The sequence below is a fragment of the Coprinopsis cinerea genome (assembly GCF_000182895.1).
Source record: "Coprinopsis cinerea okayama7#130 chromosome 7 map unlocalized cont3.7, whole genome shotgun sequence".
Classification (NCBI taxonomy): domain Eukaryota; kingdom Fungi; phylum Basidiomycota; class Agaricomycetes; order Agaricales; family Psathyrellaceae; genus Coprinopsis; species Coprinopsis cinerea.
The window spans coordinates 1510987-1529368 of record NW_003307538.1 but is presented as its reverse complement, the minus strand read 5'-3'; the positions used below and the strand labels follow the sequence as shown (position 1 = coordinate 1529368).

Genomic DNA, 18382 nt, shown 5'->3' with positions numbered 1-18382 from the left:
AGTTTTGAGTACTTACAGTCTTCGACTCTCCGATGTTAGGAAGGGATGTCTCCAGCCCACCCTAGTCTTCGCAAGTCTCGTCTACATTCTTCAGATTCCCGTTTGACACGGACCCAATCGTCAACGACCTGTTGAAACCCTCCCTGCCGACCTCCGTCCACCAGTTGGATCAGATCCTGGTATTCCTTTAGCTGATCTCCAAGACTCTTATCCTCCTTGATGAGTTCTCTTTCCTGCGTTCGCATGCGAACATAGGCAGCTGCCACTGCCTTGGCCATTGAGGTGCGACCTGAGGTTGAACTCCCGCTGTGGCCATATAGTTTGCTTTCAGTTTCTGTTCGGAGAAGGGAGAGCTTTATGAGGCTGGTTTCAATGGTTGTTGCAGAGAGCTCGTTTAAAGCTGTGCGTGCACGGTCCAATAGAGGAGGAAGGGTCTGCAGTGCGAGTTCAAGGTTCTCAACAAGGTTTTCCCCCTCCTGGCTTAGTCGCATCAGCCGTGTCGACCGATAGAGAGCGACAGGTCACTCCACCTTTTTCACTGTTTCAACGAGGTCAGTCACCGTTTGAATCTGTTGTTGTACAACCTTTCTGCCTGATTCAATTCGGCTCCGTATCTGCTCTATCTCTCTGGGAAGATTTTGAAGAGCACCCGGCTGGAGATCCCCTTCAACTACAAACCGGTCAATGGCGCGGGATCAAATATAATTGCAAGGGCATTCACCCTCAGGTCCTTGCAGTATCTTAATCATACCGTCCAATATCTTGTCAATTTCTCTGCTAAGAGCGAGAACACCGGCAGTACTCAGCTATTGCGAATTCGCTTGAGAACAGTCGCATGAAGTCAGAGAGAAAAAGGCCACACACCATGAAACGCCCTGGCTCTGCAAACCTTCTCAGGTCATCCTCCGATAATGGGAGGCTTCTCTCCGACACTGTAACCCATCGGGCCTCCTCCGTCTATCATATATCAAGCCATTGTAAGTATAGTCTGTGAGTTCTGGTATGACCAATGTGTTCCGAGGGCCTGACCTGCGGCTCCAGTTCAGGAGAATCAGTCTCTTTGACGAGTTGGGCATAGACTTTGTTCCTGCTCATTTGGGATTCCGTATGATCGGCGGAAAACGTTGCGCCTCAATTGCGAACGGCTCCAATGGCCTGTGACGACCTTGAAGTTGAACGTCGAGGTGAGAGTTGAAGAGAAGATGGTGATGGTACCTGATGAAGTGGAGATGCCAAGGCCCAGCGCGTCGCGACGCGTCCTGAGCGCGTTTCAGGCGGAGTCCGATTTCTATCCGAATAGTATCACGAGCATCGAGTCGACTTCTTCCCTTCAAAAAGCCAACTGCATGTCTATTCAATTTACAACATAAGCCCCAAGGAATTACGAAAAGACAAGAATACCTAACCTTCGAGGTAGAAAATCCAGAACACGATTGGAAATTAGCGCCCCCGAACCGGGTGTGTTTGCCGACTCGCTTTCCCGCAAAGCCTTGATCCCAACGGCCAAGCTCGTCATAGTCTCGGGGTCTCCCGCGAAATTGACAACACGAACGGACGCCACTGGGCTGAAACGACCTACCGCACTCACCACGGATGCACGATAACAATAGTCGCTATTGATTCTGCGATCGAACTTGCATGGGCGATTCCGTAAATCGGTTTCTCTGTCATCGATACCCGACCACCATCGAGGACGAGCGGGGTTCCCCGCCGACGAGGAGTGTTTAAAGAACAATGGGGCTCTCGCGTACCTCGTAGCAGCCATCGCTTCCCCGCCCTGGGCCCTCTGCAACCCTCTGTACAGCCCAAACCATGGAAAGGTGCCCCGCGGAAGTCCTCTTCACCATTTTCGAACTCGCTTGTGACGATGATGGCTCGACTGGACGCTCCCTCTCGCTTGTTTCCAGACTGATAAACCACATGTCTAGCGAGTACAAGCTTCGTTCAGTCGCCATTATCGGCCTGCAACGATTAATCCCCTTTGCGAGGATGCTTGCTTCCATCCCAGAACGTCAGCGTCGCGTACGACACTTGTTTTTCTCCACTATGGCGCAGAAGCCTGGGGAGGGTACGGGCAAACTGCATGCAGTAACAGACTCGGTCTATGTAAGGAGCTCCTCGCCTTCCCCTCTTTCGCATATATGTATGCGCTGACACGTTTTTCAAGGATGAAAACCGCACCGCCTGGATCCAAATCATACAAATGATCTCGAGTACACTTCGAACCTGCCGAGCGGTCTCGCATCTTCCGCGAACTACCATCCTCCTCCCCGTTTCCTGCCCCAACCTTGTGGAGCTAACCTTACAAGGCCAATTCCCCGTCCTTCTCTACACAAACCATACTCCCCAGTTCCCCTCCCTCCGTTCCCTTACATTCTCTGCTTTCAACGACTATCCCGTGTATCTATTTGACGATATCGTGCTCCAAGCACCTGCGCTGGAAGAACTCACCCTCCTACCTGCCCAGCCTTCACGGAACCTCCACAACGATCTCTACGCCACCCTGGATATCAACCCGCAATCCTCACGATGCTCCCCTCCACCCGACTATTTTCCAACGACGCGTCTCCCGGCAACAGTTTCACGGGTATACGTGCAACCTGGTCCGGAAATCATTTCGGAATCGAGAAATGCGTCGTGTCTCAAGAACGTCCAAATTATCATGAAGCGGAAGATTCTTCATATGCAAAAACATGATCAGAGGAATAGAGTCAAATTCCTTCGACCAGGGCCTCCCCTTGTATTCGAAGACGCGCTGGTTGAGTGGTTAGGCAGAGAGAGGTTGTAAAACGGAGTGGTGTAGTATTAACTATTGGTAAATTATCTTCACTACGCACTGTTGTAATCTTATAGCCTATGTAGTACTCCGTGTATTATAAAAGTAACCACCCACTACTTTTTGTTCACATCTTTCTGAGCTTGCAAGAGGAGATTGGAGGCTCCAGCGAGCAGAGCACCTCCAATAGTGGGAACGACCTTTCTCGAGATTTCAAAGACGGTAGAGACGTTCGGGATGACTTTCGCAGCAGTCTCCCAGACGGCAGAATAGGATTCGTGACGAGGTTTGGCACCTGCAGAAATCATCAACGCAGCCTTCAAGGAATCGAGCTCGTTGACGACTTCAAGTCCAACCGAGCGGGCCCAAACGATAGGTTCGAGCTCTGTCGAGTAGATCTTGTGGAGTTTGTCATTGGCGGCCATCAGGACGTGATTCTCGAGGTAGCGTTGTTGAGCGTAAGGCAGGAGGGCGGTGTATGAACCTAACAAAGAGTAATTAAGCCCGTCAGATCAGTGAGGAGATAGGAAAATAGCCCACCGATATCTCCACCGCGAGAGGCTGCGTTCTCGATGGACTTTGCCAGGCATTCGACATCACCGAGCCCCAAGTTCAAGCCCTGTCCGGCCAACGGATGGATGGTGTGAGCGGCATCGCCGATTAACACAGTTCTCTCCCCTTTCCCCTCCCCAATGTAAGAGTCGGCGTGCATGAACCGCAGAGGGAAAGAGGCCACCGATCCAGCTTGAAGAGACCGAACGAAAGGAGGAACGGCTTCGGAGCCTTCTGGAGCGATGCCTCCGCGGGGAGCAGCCACGACGGACGTGTATGCTGAATGCTGGTCAATCTGGTGGGACTTCTCCCTGAACAAGATTTCCTCCTGGATTTGCGGGAGTGTGATGTGCGTATTGGCGTTATGTGCTTCCAATATCCTCTCATATAGATATTTGAGTGAGAGGGAAGGAAGGCGGAAAGCGGCGTTGATCATGCTTGCTAGAACGTCAGGTTCGCATGAGAGCAGGGCCTTGGCGATGTGGGGTCTAGTTGACCAAACCAGGGAAGATACGGTGGGCGAGAGAGGCAGGAAGGCGATTGGACCTGTGGGCAAGAAGCGCTGGTAGGCTGTTGTGTTGGGAGGTTCGAATGCCCCTCGCGGTTCGTGTTCCATTGTTGCGACGATGGCCTGAGTGTCATAGGACCAGCCGAAGGACTGAATTCCTGCGAATGTTCGGACTGGCGAGTTGAAGCCGTCCGCTCCGACCTGAATCACGTTCAGTGAAAGAGTCTTGTGCCTTCCAGCAAGAGGCACTCACTAAAAGTCGAGAACGAAGGATTTTTCCATTGTCAAGATGAACCAGAGGCCAACTTGAATTCTCAGTTGATGTCCTTTGGATGGACTGGACTTTGGTTCGTTCGAGGAGCTGGACGCGAGAGGAGAGGGTGCTCAAATGACGGAGGAGACCTCGTTGAAGATTGAAATTCTCCGTTAAGCGGGACATGCCATCGACTGGGTTATCCAAACCAATGTCGGAGGCGGAGAAGGTTATTCGAGCGTCCGAAACGCCATCCCAGACCTACTCATCCATTAGGATTTTAGCATAGGAAACAAAGTACGGACTTGCCTGCATCTCTTCAACTCCAGTCGTCCTGGCTTCTTCGACATAGCTCCATGCACCAATTCCTACAATACTTTGAGATGCGTAATCACGCTGGAAGAAACGACATACTCTTGAGAAAGGCTTGAGATGCATTGGTCAATGAAACGACGCGGTTAGAGTAGAGGCCTGGTCCGGGTGCCCATTCCTTCATTTTTGTGAGGTCACCGGCCTCGACCAGTGCCACGGAGAGGTCTTTTCCAACAGAGGACGATCCTGTAGTTTAACATTAGTGTGCCGCAATAATGGAAACCGTGAACTTCGACTTCACCGAGGGCACTGGCGAGCGCGAGACCAGCCGGTCCTCCTCCGACAATTACTACGTCAACATCTTCATATTGGCCGGGTTGCGACGGTGTCGACAGACAGCGGGTGCTAGTGTTGGAGACGAGGACCCGTGTTAGACAGCGTGAAGGGCCGACTGTCGACCTCAACGCCAACATTGACGACGACCGAAGGATGTTCACAGTTCAGGGACAAAGTATGTGTGTTTCGCACGACTGGTCGACTGCGAGCGCTTCGGGATTGCCAACTTCTGTTGTACTACTACCACCATCAAATCCTAATTTCCCTCTCTCTCTCTGAGACCTTCCCAACCCGTTTTCTGGCTCAACTGTGCTCGCGCTAGGCCGATATGGCGGCGCCAACGGTCTCTGCAGCACAGGCCATCGGGGAGTACCTGCAGGCTCCAGACGACCTCGTCAAGGTCGCCGCATTTCGCAAGAAACTCGAGAAGGAGAAGGCTTCGATAGATGCAAGGCTGAAGACTGGCGTCAAGGAGCAACTAGAAGCTACTCGCCGTGGACTGGCTAAGCTGCTAGGCACTCGAGATAATGTCCAGGCTATTCGAGATGAGATGGCCTCTATCGAGCGGGAATGCGACGACATGTCGATCAAGGTGTCGACCTTTGACCAGATTAGCAGGGTGCGTACAATCTGACTGTCTCGCCTGCCGTTGTTATAACGAGGAAATAGGTGTCTATGGTCCACAGGAATTTTGAATCAACCGAGGAGATGGTGAACAACCTGCTGGAGATGGCGACACGACTCGACCACCTGGAACATATGCTCGCCTCTGATAGCAGAGACATCGTTGGGCCAGCACCAAACCTGCTCATCATACACTACCACCTGAATCAATTAGAACGCTTCCGGAACGAAACGATGCACGAGGCGCAGAAAGCATCAGCGAGCTCCCAGAAAACCCTGACCCGGTGGTTCGAACGCCTGAACAAGGTGATCGCCCAGTTCGATGAGTACTTCGAGGAATTAGCCAAGAATATCTTGCCCTTAGTCCGTGCGGGTCATTCGGACGTCGTGGTGAGACTTGTCAAGATTGCCGAGGTTGAGGGCAAGGAAGACGAGAAGGCGAGTATCCAGACAGCGATACAATTATGTCCGTCTTACCGTGGATGTACAGGCTCTGGTCATGCGCTTCGTCAAGAAAGCTGCGGCCCTCAAGTTCAAAACCAGCCAAGGCGATGCTCGTGTCTTGAAGCACTACCGACAGAAGATCATGAAAGCAATTACAGCGTCGGTCCAAATGAAGATGGAGGATGCATTCGAACGCGATCGAGAGAATCCCGTTGCCTTCCTCGAGGGTCTGACCTGGGTCTACCAGGACATTCTCCGTATAGAGAAGGATGTGGTTGTCTGTTTCCCCGCAGATTACGATATCTACTCTCACTATGTGCGCGAGTATCACAAAGCCCTCAACACTGTCGTCAAACGGATGGCGTCCGAGAAGCTGGAAGCCACCACAATGCTCTCCCTTCACGAGTGGATCAAAGAATACAAGCAGAATATGAAGGAGCTCAACATCCCGCCGGAGCTTCTAGAACCACCCCTACTCGACGGAAAGGAACAGCAACTCATCGAGGACTACGTCCAACTTATTATCGAGAAGCTAGACGAGTGGTCAGCCAACTTAATGTCAACAGAGATCTCGGATTTCACCAAGCGAGAGGAGCCCCCAGAAATCGACAGCGACGGCATCTACTGCACTCAAGGCGCCGTCATTCTTTTCCAGATGGTCAACCAACAAGTCGACCTCGCCACGGAGAGTGGTCAAGGTGCCATTCTCGCTCGCGTCGTCAGCGAAGTCAATCGCGTTATGCGCGGTATTCAGGAACAATGGACCAAGACCATCGATTCGGAATTCAAGCATCAGATCGAGAAACCGGAGGAAGCCGTCGGTGGCCTCGTCGAGTACTGTATCGCCCTTGCCAACGACCAAGTGAAATCAGCAGATTACGCGGAAGCCCTGCTAGGCCGGCTCGAACCCCTTGTTTCCGAGAAATACCGTGTCACCATCAACGAGCGGCTCAACGATGCCATTGACGGCTACCTCGACGTTGCCAAGAAGTGCATGCAGACTCTCATTGACATCATCTTTAACGACTTGAAGCCTGCTACAAAAGCCCTCTTCCAACAATCGTGGTATGACGGCGTCATGCACCAGATCGTGGAGACCTTCCGAGATTATATGGCCGACTATCAGAGTTACCTCAACGCGGCACTCCTCGAGCTCTTGGTCGAAGACCTCCTCGACGCCTTCCTCCTCACCTACCTCAACGCCCTTGCCAACTCTCCAAAGCTCCGCATGCCAGCCGCTGCCGAACGAATGCGCGATGATATTAATGAAGCATCGACATTCTTCGCCAGTGTTTCCCCCGGGCAGGACTTGGCCAGTCGATTTGGTGTTCTTGAAATGATTCTAGCGATGCTTGAAGCGTCGAAGGACTTTGTCTTTTTGTCGTTCTGGTCCTTTGCGAAGGAGCATGGTCCCAACCTGGCCTTCGTGGAGGGTGTTCTTCGGTCTAGGAGCGACTTTGATCGATCTGCCGTGAATGAAATCATGGAGAGTATCCGACGGAAGGTAAAGGACGAAGGACTGACAGATCGTGAGTTATTTCGATATAGGCTCTGCTTCATGCCGCTCATCGTTGCTCTAGCACCAGAACCGACAATCATGAAGAAAGTGGCAGTTGGAAACGCATTCACTCGGTTCCTACGGACTTGAATAGGCCACTGTCCACTCCGCATTCGCTTACGACTCGCTCCGCTTTCGACTTTCCTTGCATCGTTCTCGCCGTCCATCGCACTTGTATCGGTACCTCACAGTTGTATCTATATAATATTGTACAACAACATCGCAATACCATTGAGGTATATCACTTCCTGTCTCAGTTCTAGTCCGATTTAGGCTTACAACTATCCTCGATTCCTGATTTATCAGGCAGGGCGGCGGCTAGGTCGTCAATCTTCTTGAATTGCCATGGGAAGCGAGCGTTATAAAGGAACGGCCGAAGGTCGAATCCTGTCTCAAGCATCAGCTCTGCTGTTTGCTTTGTGTCTATGAGCCACTCACTATTGTCATCTGGACTATAAGATTCCTATGGGACCTGTCAATACAGGCAGTGAACATAGGCAGCAGCTACAACTCACAGCATGGTACGAAGGCGTTAGCGTCGTCATCTTATGACGATTACGTGCGTGCTCGAAGAAGAACAATTTAACTTTCTCTGCAATCTGCTTATACGATGAGTAGTTTGTTCCATTCCAATCCTCGATGCGCTGACCTGTGTGGGAGACAAATAGCTGCCCCATTCATGCACCAACTTTGTGAACATGCTGTACGGTCCGCATTTCTCTACTTTGCGTAGTCGACCAAAGACGGAGAGCTCGTCGTAAGTCATTCCCATGTCAGCTTCGTCCGATTGAACATAAGTCTCAGTAATGGGTTCTAGCTCTGCCGTAGGGACGGCGTCCAGGAAACTAAAAGGCCCCGTTAGTGATTCCAACGCGATATAACAGCTTTATTCTAACCTCTTGAGGATTGGAAGGTCAAATGCAGTTTCTGCGTGGGCGATGAACCTCTTCAGATCGGTCTTACTGATGCCACCAATAGGATTGATGTCCGCTACTCGAGAACATCAGAACCGCGATTGCCAGGCATAGGTATTCGACTCACCAGAAGAGCAGTCATATTTGGTCAAGTAGCCTCGCAGACTCTCGTCGACATTGGCGCTACCTAGTACGAGCAACCCGCCATATTTGCCCCGGACCCAAGGAAGAAGTTGCGCAAACATGTACGCCAACACCATGCGCAACCTCGCTTGGATGTTTTGAAGGGCCAAATTCTCCGCGTTGGTCCCTCCCTGCGATCGGAAGCGGGGCGTTTTCCCGGTGATCATGGAAAAGAGGGTTCGAACGCTGGTCACCACTGTGTCCATATTCAAGTCGACGTGGTAACTGCCACGAAATGAGCGTGTGGTCGTCCTGGATCTATGGAGGACACGCACCTTCCGATCGCACTTGCCAGGTCCTTCGCCCGGCTCTGAGTTTCCGCACTCGAATTCTCAGTACCCATGTAGCAGGTGTGGAAAATCCTGTTGCAGAATTCCTTGGGGTCGGTCGGAATATAGGTAGAGTCCACAGGTTCTCCGGTCATTCTCCTTGCGTCGGCGATGACATGTTGCTCTGTATATCAGTTAGGTCAGTAGAATGCGTGCAGAAAGGAAACTCGTTTACCTCCACGAGCCGATGCTTCAGTTACCAAGCGGCACATGGAGAACACGATCACGGCGGTTGCACAGCTATCGATTCCACCGCTCAGAGGAACAAAGTAGCCCTGGGTTCTCGACCTTCGCAAGTAATCCCAAAGCCAACAAGCAGGTCCAAGACTAAAAAAAATATAAGCGCTAGTCGACTCTACAAGAATCTCGACACTCACGCAATCTCTTCTTCAGGCGTGTGATAACGCACGGTTATTGGTTTGGTTGCAGCTTTCCCAATCATGTCCTTCTCCTCCGGCTCGTGGCCATGACCAGTGGATAACTCGAAGGGGACCTCCACTCGGGAGTATCGCTCCGCAGAGGCTGCCTGCATACTTCGACTGCTCTTTGCTCTATGGGATCTAACATCTTCGATGTCTATTGTAGCTGTGACCACCTCCACATCACGAAGGGAGAATTGGGATCCTTGCGCAACGACCTGGCCATTGACCGCGATAAGTGCACAGCCGTCGTAGTAGAGACGGTCCCCATCGCATCCTTGTTGGTTCGCGTAGAGGTAGATTCCACCGAGCTAGAGCGTTTTGTGAGGGAGACGCGAGAATGATCGAAGGGCCGCCGTCACCTTGAGAGTTGCTTCCTTGATCAGCTCTACTCGAGTGTAGAGTTTCCGCAGTTCGTGATGGCTCCCACTTGAGTTTGTAAACACCTCGACCCCGTCGAGCCCCATAAGAATGTGGGGGCTGGGGACACCGCTGAGCAGCGCATATCGGAATGTCAGAGACGCGACACCCACCTCGCTGGCGTGAACAACTCTTCGCATAGTTCTACACCGATGCAAGTGTCCTTTGTACTGACAACGGCGTCGCCGAACGGAACCTTGACCTTGAACGTCTTGGGTCAAGAGCGATGAACACGGAGCCTCGAATTCCAACGCACTTGAGAAGTGATAGCTTGGATCATCCGTGGAAGATAGTGGTCCTCCCATTGCCTATGCTTAGCCCACGGCGTGAAGTACCGAAGTTCTCTGTAGTTTCCGTCGTTGGCCAGCCACATTTTTGGGCGAATGAGGAGGATCTTGCGGTCGTGGGCGATGATGCGACAATTGTAGATGACATTCTTGTGGACGACAGGCCTGATAGGTGGTTTTTGAGCAAAGTAATGGCGAGGTGAGTGGCGGGGCATACATTCCAATGTCACACAGGATGCCATCGGTTGCGTCAGAGGACAGGATCTTGGCCAAGATTTCCCAAGAATGAAGGATGGTATCGCCTGGAAGCGGTGTCTGTCCATTGGCCAACAGAGGGCTGGGAGGACATACCTTCCAAGAAGTGGTCGTAGCACCCGTAGCCCCTGGAGTCGGTAATTAAATGCAGGTGCGTGTTTAAGAAACTGGGAGTAACCCACGGAATCTCGAGTTCTGGTCCCACTCTTAAAGTAGCGCCTCGTTCTTTGGCGATGCGGATACTTTCTACAATTCTTTCATAGTTTCCCTGCACCGAGCGTCAAAATTATAATTTTCCTGTTCGAAGAGGTGACCGTCATTCCTGGAAGTCCAGTGCCCATTGATTAAGAGAGCTGGGATGAGGTCAGAGACCGGCGTCGAGGGAATCGATTGGAGTGAATCACCATCTGGCAAATGTTACTGCCTGACTTCTTTCAGTATGGTTGAATTTGCACTCACGTTGCAACAGTAATGAGATGGCCCATCTCGTCTCGTTCTACGCTCAACACTCGATAAAGACAGAAGGCAAGTCTCAATCACAGAAAGAGGCCGAGATAACGGAGGATCAGTAAGGATCCGACAACGCCGATGGAGGTGATGAAATCGTGAGGTATCATTAGAAGTCAACATTACAACAGGCTAAACGCTAAACGTCGTTCTACAGAGTACATATTCGTGATGTCTACATCATAGCGTGAGATCTTGAGATGGAGAATTAGCATGGGATGAGCGATTCATGTGTAAGAGCGAAACCAAAAGAGCCTAAAAAGAATGTATAAAAGCGATTATGAAGTATTGTAGGATGGTGGAGCTGAAAAGCAGAGTTAGATCTCGCTCAGAGGGACCGAAGATGATAGTTGCCTACCAGATCGGGGACCGTTCTGAAGAACAGAGATGAGAGAAGCTCTCTCTTCCTCCGACAGCGTGTCCGCGAGGCGAGTGAAACCGTCGATGGCAGCCTTGCGATCTTCCTTGGACAAGTCGAGCATTTGGCGAACGAGATAGTCAGAGCGCAACTCTGCAACAGTGCGGCTGAGGTCAAGGTTCTCGAGGACTTCGGTGGCCTGGCGAGGATCGGAAGAGGAGTCGATACCGGCAACGTTGCTAAGGAGTCGAGCTCGATATTCATAGGTAGTTCCAGGGCTTGCTTGGGCGAGTTCTGCAAGAGCGGCCGATCGGGCGAGCTTGGCGCGCAGTGCCCAATAGAAATAACGACGAGCGTTCTTCCAGACAGCGGGCTTGGCGCAGCCTTTGGCTTCCATACGGCCAGTTCGACTGTTAACAAGATGTCAGCGAGAAGCCATATCGAAGGCAAGAAGTAGGGACTTACTCATGAAGGTCAGCATACAGAAGAGCGATCTGTTTGTAGACAGGTTGCAGAAGGGTCTCTCGGTCGTTAAGAGCCTTGAGGGCAGCGGCTCTTTCGTCCTCAGACTTGGATGTATCCTTGCTGGCCTTCTTCAAAGCAGCATACTCAGAGTCCATGCGCTCCATCAACCCAGTAATCTTCTCCCGTCGCATCTTGATCTCGACAATACCCTCAGGCTCCAACACACCTGCTCGAGCTTCGACATCTGCGTACATCTCCATCTGTTCAGAATTGATGGATGGATCGAGCACGACCCATGCACCACCACGGAGTTCACCGTTGGGGACGATGTAGACGAAGACGGGCTGTTTGTAAGCAGACAAGCCATCGACGATCTTGGACCCTTGCTTGAGGACCTCGTCGTACATGTCCTGTTGACCGCCGGAGAAACCACGCCAGTTGGCGAAAATGATGAGAGGAAGGCCTTCGCGGTTGAAGTCGAAGATGGCTTGGGCGGTCTTGTATGCGGAGTTGGGGTACCACACTTGACCGGCCTCCATGATGCGTTGTTCGAATGAGGCGGGGTTGGCGGGGTCGGCAGGGACAACTCGCTCGATAGTTCGCGTCTCGACGGCGATGACACCCATAGGAATACCACCGAGACGAGCGCGGCCAACCACGACAGTCTGAGCCCATCCGCTCAATGTCTCTTGGAAAGAGCCCTTGTCGAAGAAGCCGCTCAACCATTCCGAGGTCTGCTCGTCCACCTTGCCCTCGATGAACCAGCGGGGATCGTAGACACCCTTCGGCGGAGTGTAGTCGATATCGCGATCCCACGAATCTGACGCCTCCCGGACAGGGAGAGGACCACTCCTATATTCAGGAACGTACGACAACCATTCCAGGATATGAGTAGCACCTTGAAGATCGCTGCTGGCAGTAAGATGGGAGACACCGTTCTTGAACATAATCTGGGTACCACCGAGTTGAAGGTTGGACGTGTAAACCTCGCGACCGAGGACCTTGTTGAGGGCGGGAGCGCCAGTGAGAATGATGGGTTGACCTTCGACCTGGACGGCACGCTCTCCGAGTCGAACAAGGTAAGCACCGATACCGACGGAGCGAGCGGTGACGAGTGTAATGGTGAAGATATCGTCGTAAGCGCGGGAGGTCTCTCCAGCAATGAGGCCAGAGCCACGAAGAGACTCGACGCCCAAGCCATCCTGGGCACCAATGATATCAGTGATTTTGAATCTGCGCTCTCCCTGGTCTTCAATTTCTTCGACCTTGACAGAGGATGGGCTCTTCTCCTTGAGCTTGAGATAGTTCTCCGGCGTGAGGTAGAGATAGCTGAAACCCTTCTCGGGATGAGCGGGGTCGGTCCAAGCCGCAGAGAACAGGGGGATAACTTCTTCTGCGACGCCGATGCGGGCACCCGAGTTGGCGGAAAGATAGATACGGGGTAAGCCTTGCTGGCGAGCGTATTGGGTAACAAGGTAGAAGAACTGGTCCTCGGTTGGGCCGAAGGAACCGATCTTGTAGGTGATGTCATTGGCGATCACGACAACCTTGCGCCCTTCAGGGAACTCGGGAGTTCGCATCTTGAACACCCAGGCCACCATACCGAAGGTGTTGTTGCCCGGCGCACGATCCACCTCAGTAATTTGGTCGTGCTCGTCCAATACCAGCTCCTTCGATTCGAGCAGCAATTTGGGCAAAGTGAGTGAGGTGTCGTAGGTTCGGGCCTTGAGCCAAACGTTTTGGAGGGCCTTGGAGAAGAGATCGGGGAAGTCATAAACGTAGGTAGTGCCGATGAGGTGGGCCTGGTATCGTTTGGGCTGTAGGGACTCCTTGGTAGGATACGCCTGGTGTACAGGTTGGAGATGGAGAGGGCCCTTGTCCCCAATCGACTTGAGGATAGTCGTACCCTTGTCGGTGACAATCTCTTGGTAAGCATGGTAGTTGACGATAAAGCCGGAGACGTTCTCAATCGTGCATCGGATGGGGGTGATATTTCCTTCAGTGTCTTCCAACACAATTCGGATTTCCGAGCTGGTGACGTGCAAGCGCCAGAGTCGTTTGCCATGTCGCTCGATGAAGCCAGCCATAGCGGCAACAACATCTTCGTACTCAACAGCGAGGTTGTAGACGAAGTTCATGAAGATGTGATTGCAGTCGGCATTCCTGTGCTGTGCGCTGACGATTTCGAGGGCGTCGAGGATGCTGGTGACCAGGCGATCCGTCTCGGAGATGAGGTACTCCTTCATGCTCATCGAGCCGCGGAGACGTCCAGGTCTGATCAAGGCTCGAATGAAGAAGCGGTTGTCGAGTTGATTTTCGCGAGCAACGGCATGGTAGATGTGGATTTGCTTTGCCTCCACAAAACGAGGAGTGATATTGTAGTTGGAAAGGCGGCTCAACTCGAGCTGGAAGGCAAGTGCCGGTTCGATGTTTCGGATAGCCTGTTCTTCGCCCCAAGTACCCTTGAAATCGCGCAAGGTAAAGTAGACCGGGTATTGGCCAGGGCGACAGAGCATGATGGAGATACGGCGGACACCACGCTGCACCAGGAGGTCCTTGTTCTTGTTCACGAAGGCGACGATCTCTGGGTTCCATTGGTCTTCAGGCTTGTCATCTTCATCGCGGAAAATCCTCAATGCAATGTTGACAACGTTCGGGGGTTCATTGTTGCTTCCGTAACGTTCGGTGAATTCGGCATGGTCGAACGTAGGCAAGAGTGAGACGACCTTTCCGAAACCCTTGTCCATGGCTGCGACGTTGGGGAACGAGGCGATAACACCAGTTCGAGTGGGCTGGGATTGATGGCGGTTGATCATGTAGGTCAAATCGCTGACTGAAGCTGAACGCCTGTTCTCTCTGTATGGGGTATCGACATCAACATCAGGACATGAAAGACGGACGGGACTACGAACCCGATAGCAATACGAGGAGTGGATGGCGGTGAGTGGGATTGTCCAAGATTAAATCGCCATGTGACAACCGTTGGGACTTCCCCATCGTCGAGGGTATCACCTTCCTCGTAATCTAGGGACAGGAGCGAGTAAGCCTTGTAGGCGCGTCGAATATAAACTTCCAAGGCGGCTGGAAAAGGGGGTACATCAGCTCATCGTCGGAGATGTCCAGGGCTAATTTACACACCCAATCTAACCATGGGATCTTGGTGGCCGAAGAAGGCTGGAAGCACGTCGAAGACAGTATATCGTGAATCACTGAGTTCTTTGAGGATCTCAGCGGATGGTGTACTAAGACCGGATGGATTAACTCGAGACGTCCATGTATCTGAATAAAGGACATACCGAGTTGAAGAATCTGGTTCGCCGTAGTAGTTGCTGGAGACGGAGTTCTTCAAGACGGTCTCCATCTGGCCCAGTCGCTCCTCATATGAAGGCATCTGGCCCAAGATAAGAACCTCTCGGGCCTTTAGGGAGACTTGGGTAGAGGACCTGTACAGGCGTTAAAATTATCGAGACTTGCGAGCACGATAGATACGCACTTGGCTTCAAGAGCCGCGAGGCCCTGGAGGACCTTGTAGAGTGGCGACTCGGGGTTCGACACATTCAAGTTGCTGGTCTTGATGTATTCCAAGATCGCAAAGACCAACTTGGCCTTGCTTTGGACCTTGATGTGACTGAGGACAGCGTTGGCGACCTTGTCGAGGTCATCCTTGTGCTGGTCGCGGAGTGCAAGGACGCGAGCTTCGATGCTCCCTCCGAACAGTTTCTCGGTGGCTTCGTATCGTCCCAAAAGGCTGGCGATCACCTCCGTCTCATGACCCTTCAAACCGTGGAGGTACTTCTCGAGGACTGTGTAAAGACCCTCGATCTTGCTACGGAACATTGTGCGATCCTGGGGAAGGATGCCATCCTGGATGTAGTTATCGATGACCTTCTTGATACGGAGTGCAGGGAATTCATGTCCATCACCCTTCCCCTTAGCCACATCCATGGCTGTGCGAATGCTGTCCTCGAGTTTAGATGGGATACGGCCAGACAAAGAGGAAAGGATGGCATTGACTTCGGCATAAGGGAGTTCAGGATCGTGGAGGACAGCGATGAGTTCCTTGAAGGTCGACGCCATGATCGATTGGTTGTCAAAGCCGTCGAGGATGTCGTGAAGGACGCTGAGAGACTGCGAAAGGCGCTGGTGAGGCTTGCTGCCAGCAACAGACGGGGGGCCCATTTCCGGCAAGAGTCCTTCGAATGGCTTGGCGTGCTTGACGCGTTGGGGGTCGTCGAGAGTCAAGATGCCGAGGATGTCTCCGGGCTCAAGGCTGACGCCTGGCTGCTTGATGAGCTGGACGACACCGTCCTCTGATGCCACGAGGGGCATGTACATCTTCATGACCTATTACCAGAGCTCATTAGAGACGTCGGGTTTCTTAGAATATCAGAAATTGCATACCTCGATCTCGGCATACTGGTCACCAGCATTGACGTGGTCGCCGCTTTCCACCAAGTAGCGGACGAGTTTACCCGGGCTAGGGCTGCGTAGTTGGGTAGGGTCGTTCTCCTGTTCGATGAGGCAGGTCTTAGCATCGACCATCAAGCGCAAGGCGCCGACTTCTTCCCGCCAGTAGACGGAATGACTCTTGCCATCAAGCAAGACGAGCAGACCACCGTCAGCGAGGGGTCGGGCGCCCACCATGGTGCGGCCTCCGTTGAGGTATAGCGTCCAGAGCGTTTGGGAAGAGCGGGCTGCAGTGAAGGAGTATCGAACGTTCTCGTAGATGAAGTCGATGCCGAACACTGTCTTGAGAACATCGCGACCAGGGACCTGTCCCTTGTCCAAGATGCGCTTATACTCCGTCCAGCATGCGTCCGAAGCGAGGTGGGCCTTGGTGACTGCTCCGCAGATCACGGCGAGGGTGGCGTCCGGTCGCTCAGCTGTGAGTTTGTTGCTGATGAGAGAGTCCAACCATCCGGTGGTGATAGTGTTCTCCTTGAAGGCTTCGAGTTCTAGGAGTTTGATGAGATACTCGACAGTTGTTCTGAAGTCGCCACGGATGCTGAGCTCCTTCAGGGCGACGATCATGTTCTTCCTACTCTCGCTACGATCCTCACCGTAAGCGAAAATGTGACCGAACTGCGAATCGGCAAATTCATGGAGTCCTCCGGCGCTATTGACGGAGAAGTAACCCCAGACGTTGGTACTGGATCGGAAGTTGAGCTCTTGCAATGAACCTGAGGAAGGTTTGAACCCAGCGTCGGGGTTCTCGGCGGTAATCCGGACAGCGACGACGTGACCCTTGGGCCTTGGTTTACGCTGCAATTGGGCGGAATCGGGGTTTGTCATGTCGAAGTCAATCTCCGAAGTTCCGTTCGGCGCGACGCCGTAGAGTTGTCGGATATCACGGATGCGATGGAGAGGGATACCCATAGCAATTTGAAGTTGGGCAGCTGGGAGGTTGACACCCGTCACGATCTCAGTCGTAGGGTGCTCGACTTGCAAACGAGGATTGAGCTCGAGGAAGTAAAACACATCCTCTGCGTGGCTGTAAAGGTCTACGGACAATAAGTAAAGGTCGATAATGTTCATATGAAAAGTGCGTACATTCGACGGTTCCGGCACTGACATAACCCACGAGCTTAGACAAGCGAACGGCAGCACGCTCCATCTGCTCGAACGTTTCGGGCTTGGCGATGGTGACTGGTGCCTCTTCGATAATCTTCTGGTGACGCCTTTGGACCGAACAGTCACGTCCGAAAAGCGAAATGGCGTTGCCGTATTGGTCTGCCAAAAGCTGGACTTCCAAGTGACGAGCTTGGCCAGCTAGCTTCATGATAAAGATTGGGGAACCTGAGGGAATACGTTAGACATGTTATTACAATTGGAATCGCGCTCTCACCTGGGATCTCTCCTGCTACCGCGTGGAATGCATTCTTGAATGCCTCCGGGCTGTCGACTTTCCTGATTCCCTTTCCACCTCCACCCTCACTGGCCTTGATCATCACAGGATAACCAATCTGCTCCGATCGCTTAAGGCCTTCCTCTACTGTTGTGACACATGCATCTTGATAAGCTTTATCGGGAACGATGACGAATCCGTTGTCTGAGAGCACAGTCTCTGTAATGCCTGTACCAGACCAGGCCATCGTTGGAACGTCAGCACTCTGGGCGACAATGGTGCTGGAGATCTTGTCTCCAAGGCTGCGCATTGCAGAGCCAGGGGGACCGATAAAAACGATCTTGTTCTTGCTTGCCGCCAAGCTCTCTGGGAGCCTTGGGTTCTCCGAAGCGTGGCCCCATCCTGCCCAGACAGCGTGGACGCCAGCTCGTTCAGCGATGTCGACAATGAGGTCGACGTTGGCGTAGTTGTTATTGTTGGAACCGCCAGGGACCTCGACATATCGATCAGCCATGCGGATGTACTCCGCGTTGACTTTAAGATCTTCTGGGGTGGCCATTACAGTGAATTCGATGGCCCGCTCGTGGCCAAAAGTGTCGTAACTCCATTGTCGAACAGATCGAATTTCCTTCACAGCGGCAATACCTGAGGAAGTGGGTCAGAAAGGCATCCTCGACGACGATGGTGGTGACAAACCGTTGTTCGCGATCAAGACCTACAGGAACGAAGTCAGCGTCTAGGACTGGAGATCGATGGTCAGTAGGCGCACCTTGGTAATGACCGTATGCCCTCCTTGTTGCTTTACAAAATCCCTCACATTGCTCGCTGGTGCCTTGTCCAGCGAGTTTCCTCCTACACGACATGAGATTACGATCTGAACATCGAGAGACGCGTCGGGGACGAACCTATAAAGTGCTGTACTTTTGAGTGGTCGTAGGGCGACATGGCTGTCGTCGTCGTTGGATGTTGGGGGGCCGTCAGAAGGGAACGGTCAGCAATAGCCAGTGACGGTTAAGGCCAACCTCTTTTTTATTGGA

At 52.5% G+C, this 18382-nt stretch overlaps 6 protein-coding genes across 6 annotated transcripts; 2 read left to right on the top strand and 4 right to left on the bottom strand.

Moving 5' to 3' along the window:
* Window positions 1-35: 35 nt before the first annotated feature.
* On the bottom strand, window positions 36-1095 carry CC1G_00951 (hypothetical protein; the record flags this gene model as incomplete). Its single annotated transcript, XM_001831352.2, has 5 exons — window positions 36-476; window positions 531-670; window positions 722-806; window positions 865-957; window positions 1030-1095. The coding sequence occupies 5 exons, from the start codon at window positions 1093-1095 to the stop codon at window positions 36-38; spliced, it is 825 nt and encodes a 274-aa protein (XP_001831404.2).
* Window positions 1096-1920: 825 nt separating this feature from the next.
* On the top strand, window positions 1921-2901 carry CC1G_00950 (hypothetical protein; the record flags this gene model as incomplete). The annotated part of the gene is made up of 2 exons (XM_001831351.2): window positions 1921-2106; window positions 2168-2901. The coding sequence occupies 2 exons, from the start codon at window positions 1921-1923 to the stop codon at window positions 2786-2788; spliced, it is 807 nt and encodes a 268-aa protein (XP_001831403.2). The 3' UTR covers window positions 2789-2901.
* On the bottom strand, window positions 2893-4585 carry CC1G_00949 (COQ6 monooxygenase; the record flags this gene model as incomplete). Its single annotated transcript, XM_001831350.2, has 5 exons — window positions 2893-3260; window positions 3317-4037; window positions 4090-4350; window positions 4414-4457; window positions 4504-4585. 5 exons carry the CDS (start codon window positions 4583-4585, stop codon window positions 2893-2895), a joined length of 1476 nt encoding a protein of 491 aa, XP_001831402.2.
* Window positions 4586-5065: 480 nt separating this feature from the next.
* On the top strand, window positions 5066-7685 carry CC1G_00948 (hypothetical protein; the record flags this gene model as incomplete). The annotated part of the gene is made up of 5 exons (XM_001831349.2): window positions 5066-5356; window positions 5407-5827; window positions 5880-7334; window positions 7386-7599; window positions 7670-7685. 4 exons carry the CDS (start codon window positions 5066-5068, stop codon window positions 7451-7453), a joined length of 2235 nt encoding a protein of 744 aa, XP_001831401.2. The 3' UTR covers window positions 7454-7599; window positions 7670-7685.
* CC1G_14836 (NAD+ synthase) lies at window positions 7623-10130 on the bottom strand (the record flags this gene model as incomplete). The annotated part of the gene is made up of 11 exons (XM_002910811.1): window positions 7623-7826; window positions 7879-7962; window positions 8013-8208; window positions 8260-8353; window positions 8405-8685; window positions 8736-8913; window positions 8965-9116; window positions 9167-9519; window positions 9571-9700; window positions 9742-9839; window positions 9885-10130. 11 exons carry the CDS (start codon window positions 10128-10130, stop codon window positions 7623-7625), a joined length of 2016 nt encoding a protein of 671 aa, XP_002910857.1.
* Window positions 10131-10955: 825 nt separating this feature from the next.
* CC1G_14835 (acetyl CoA carboxylase) lies at window positions 10956-18290 on the bottom strand (the record flags this gene model as incomplete). Its single annotated transcript, XM_002910810.1, has 13 exons — window positions 10956-10981; window positions 11036-11445; window positions 11501-14356; window positions 14413-14581; window positions 14639-14742; window positions 14797-14943; window positions 14994-15844; window positions 15902-17001; window positions 17051-17296; window positions 17346-17990; window positions 18042-18060; window positions 18115-18197; window positions 18251-18290. The coding sequence occupies 13 exons, from the start codon at window positions 18288-18290 to the stop codon at window positions 10956-10958; spliced, it is 6696 nt and encodes a 2231-aa protein (XP_002910856.1).
* Window positions 18291-18382: the final 92 nt, after the last annotated feature.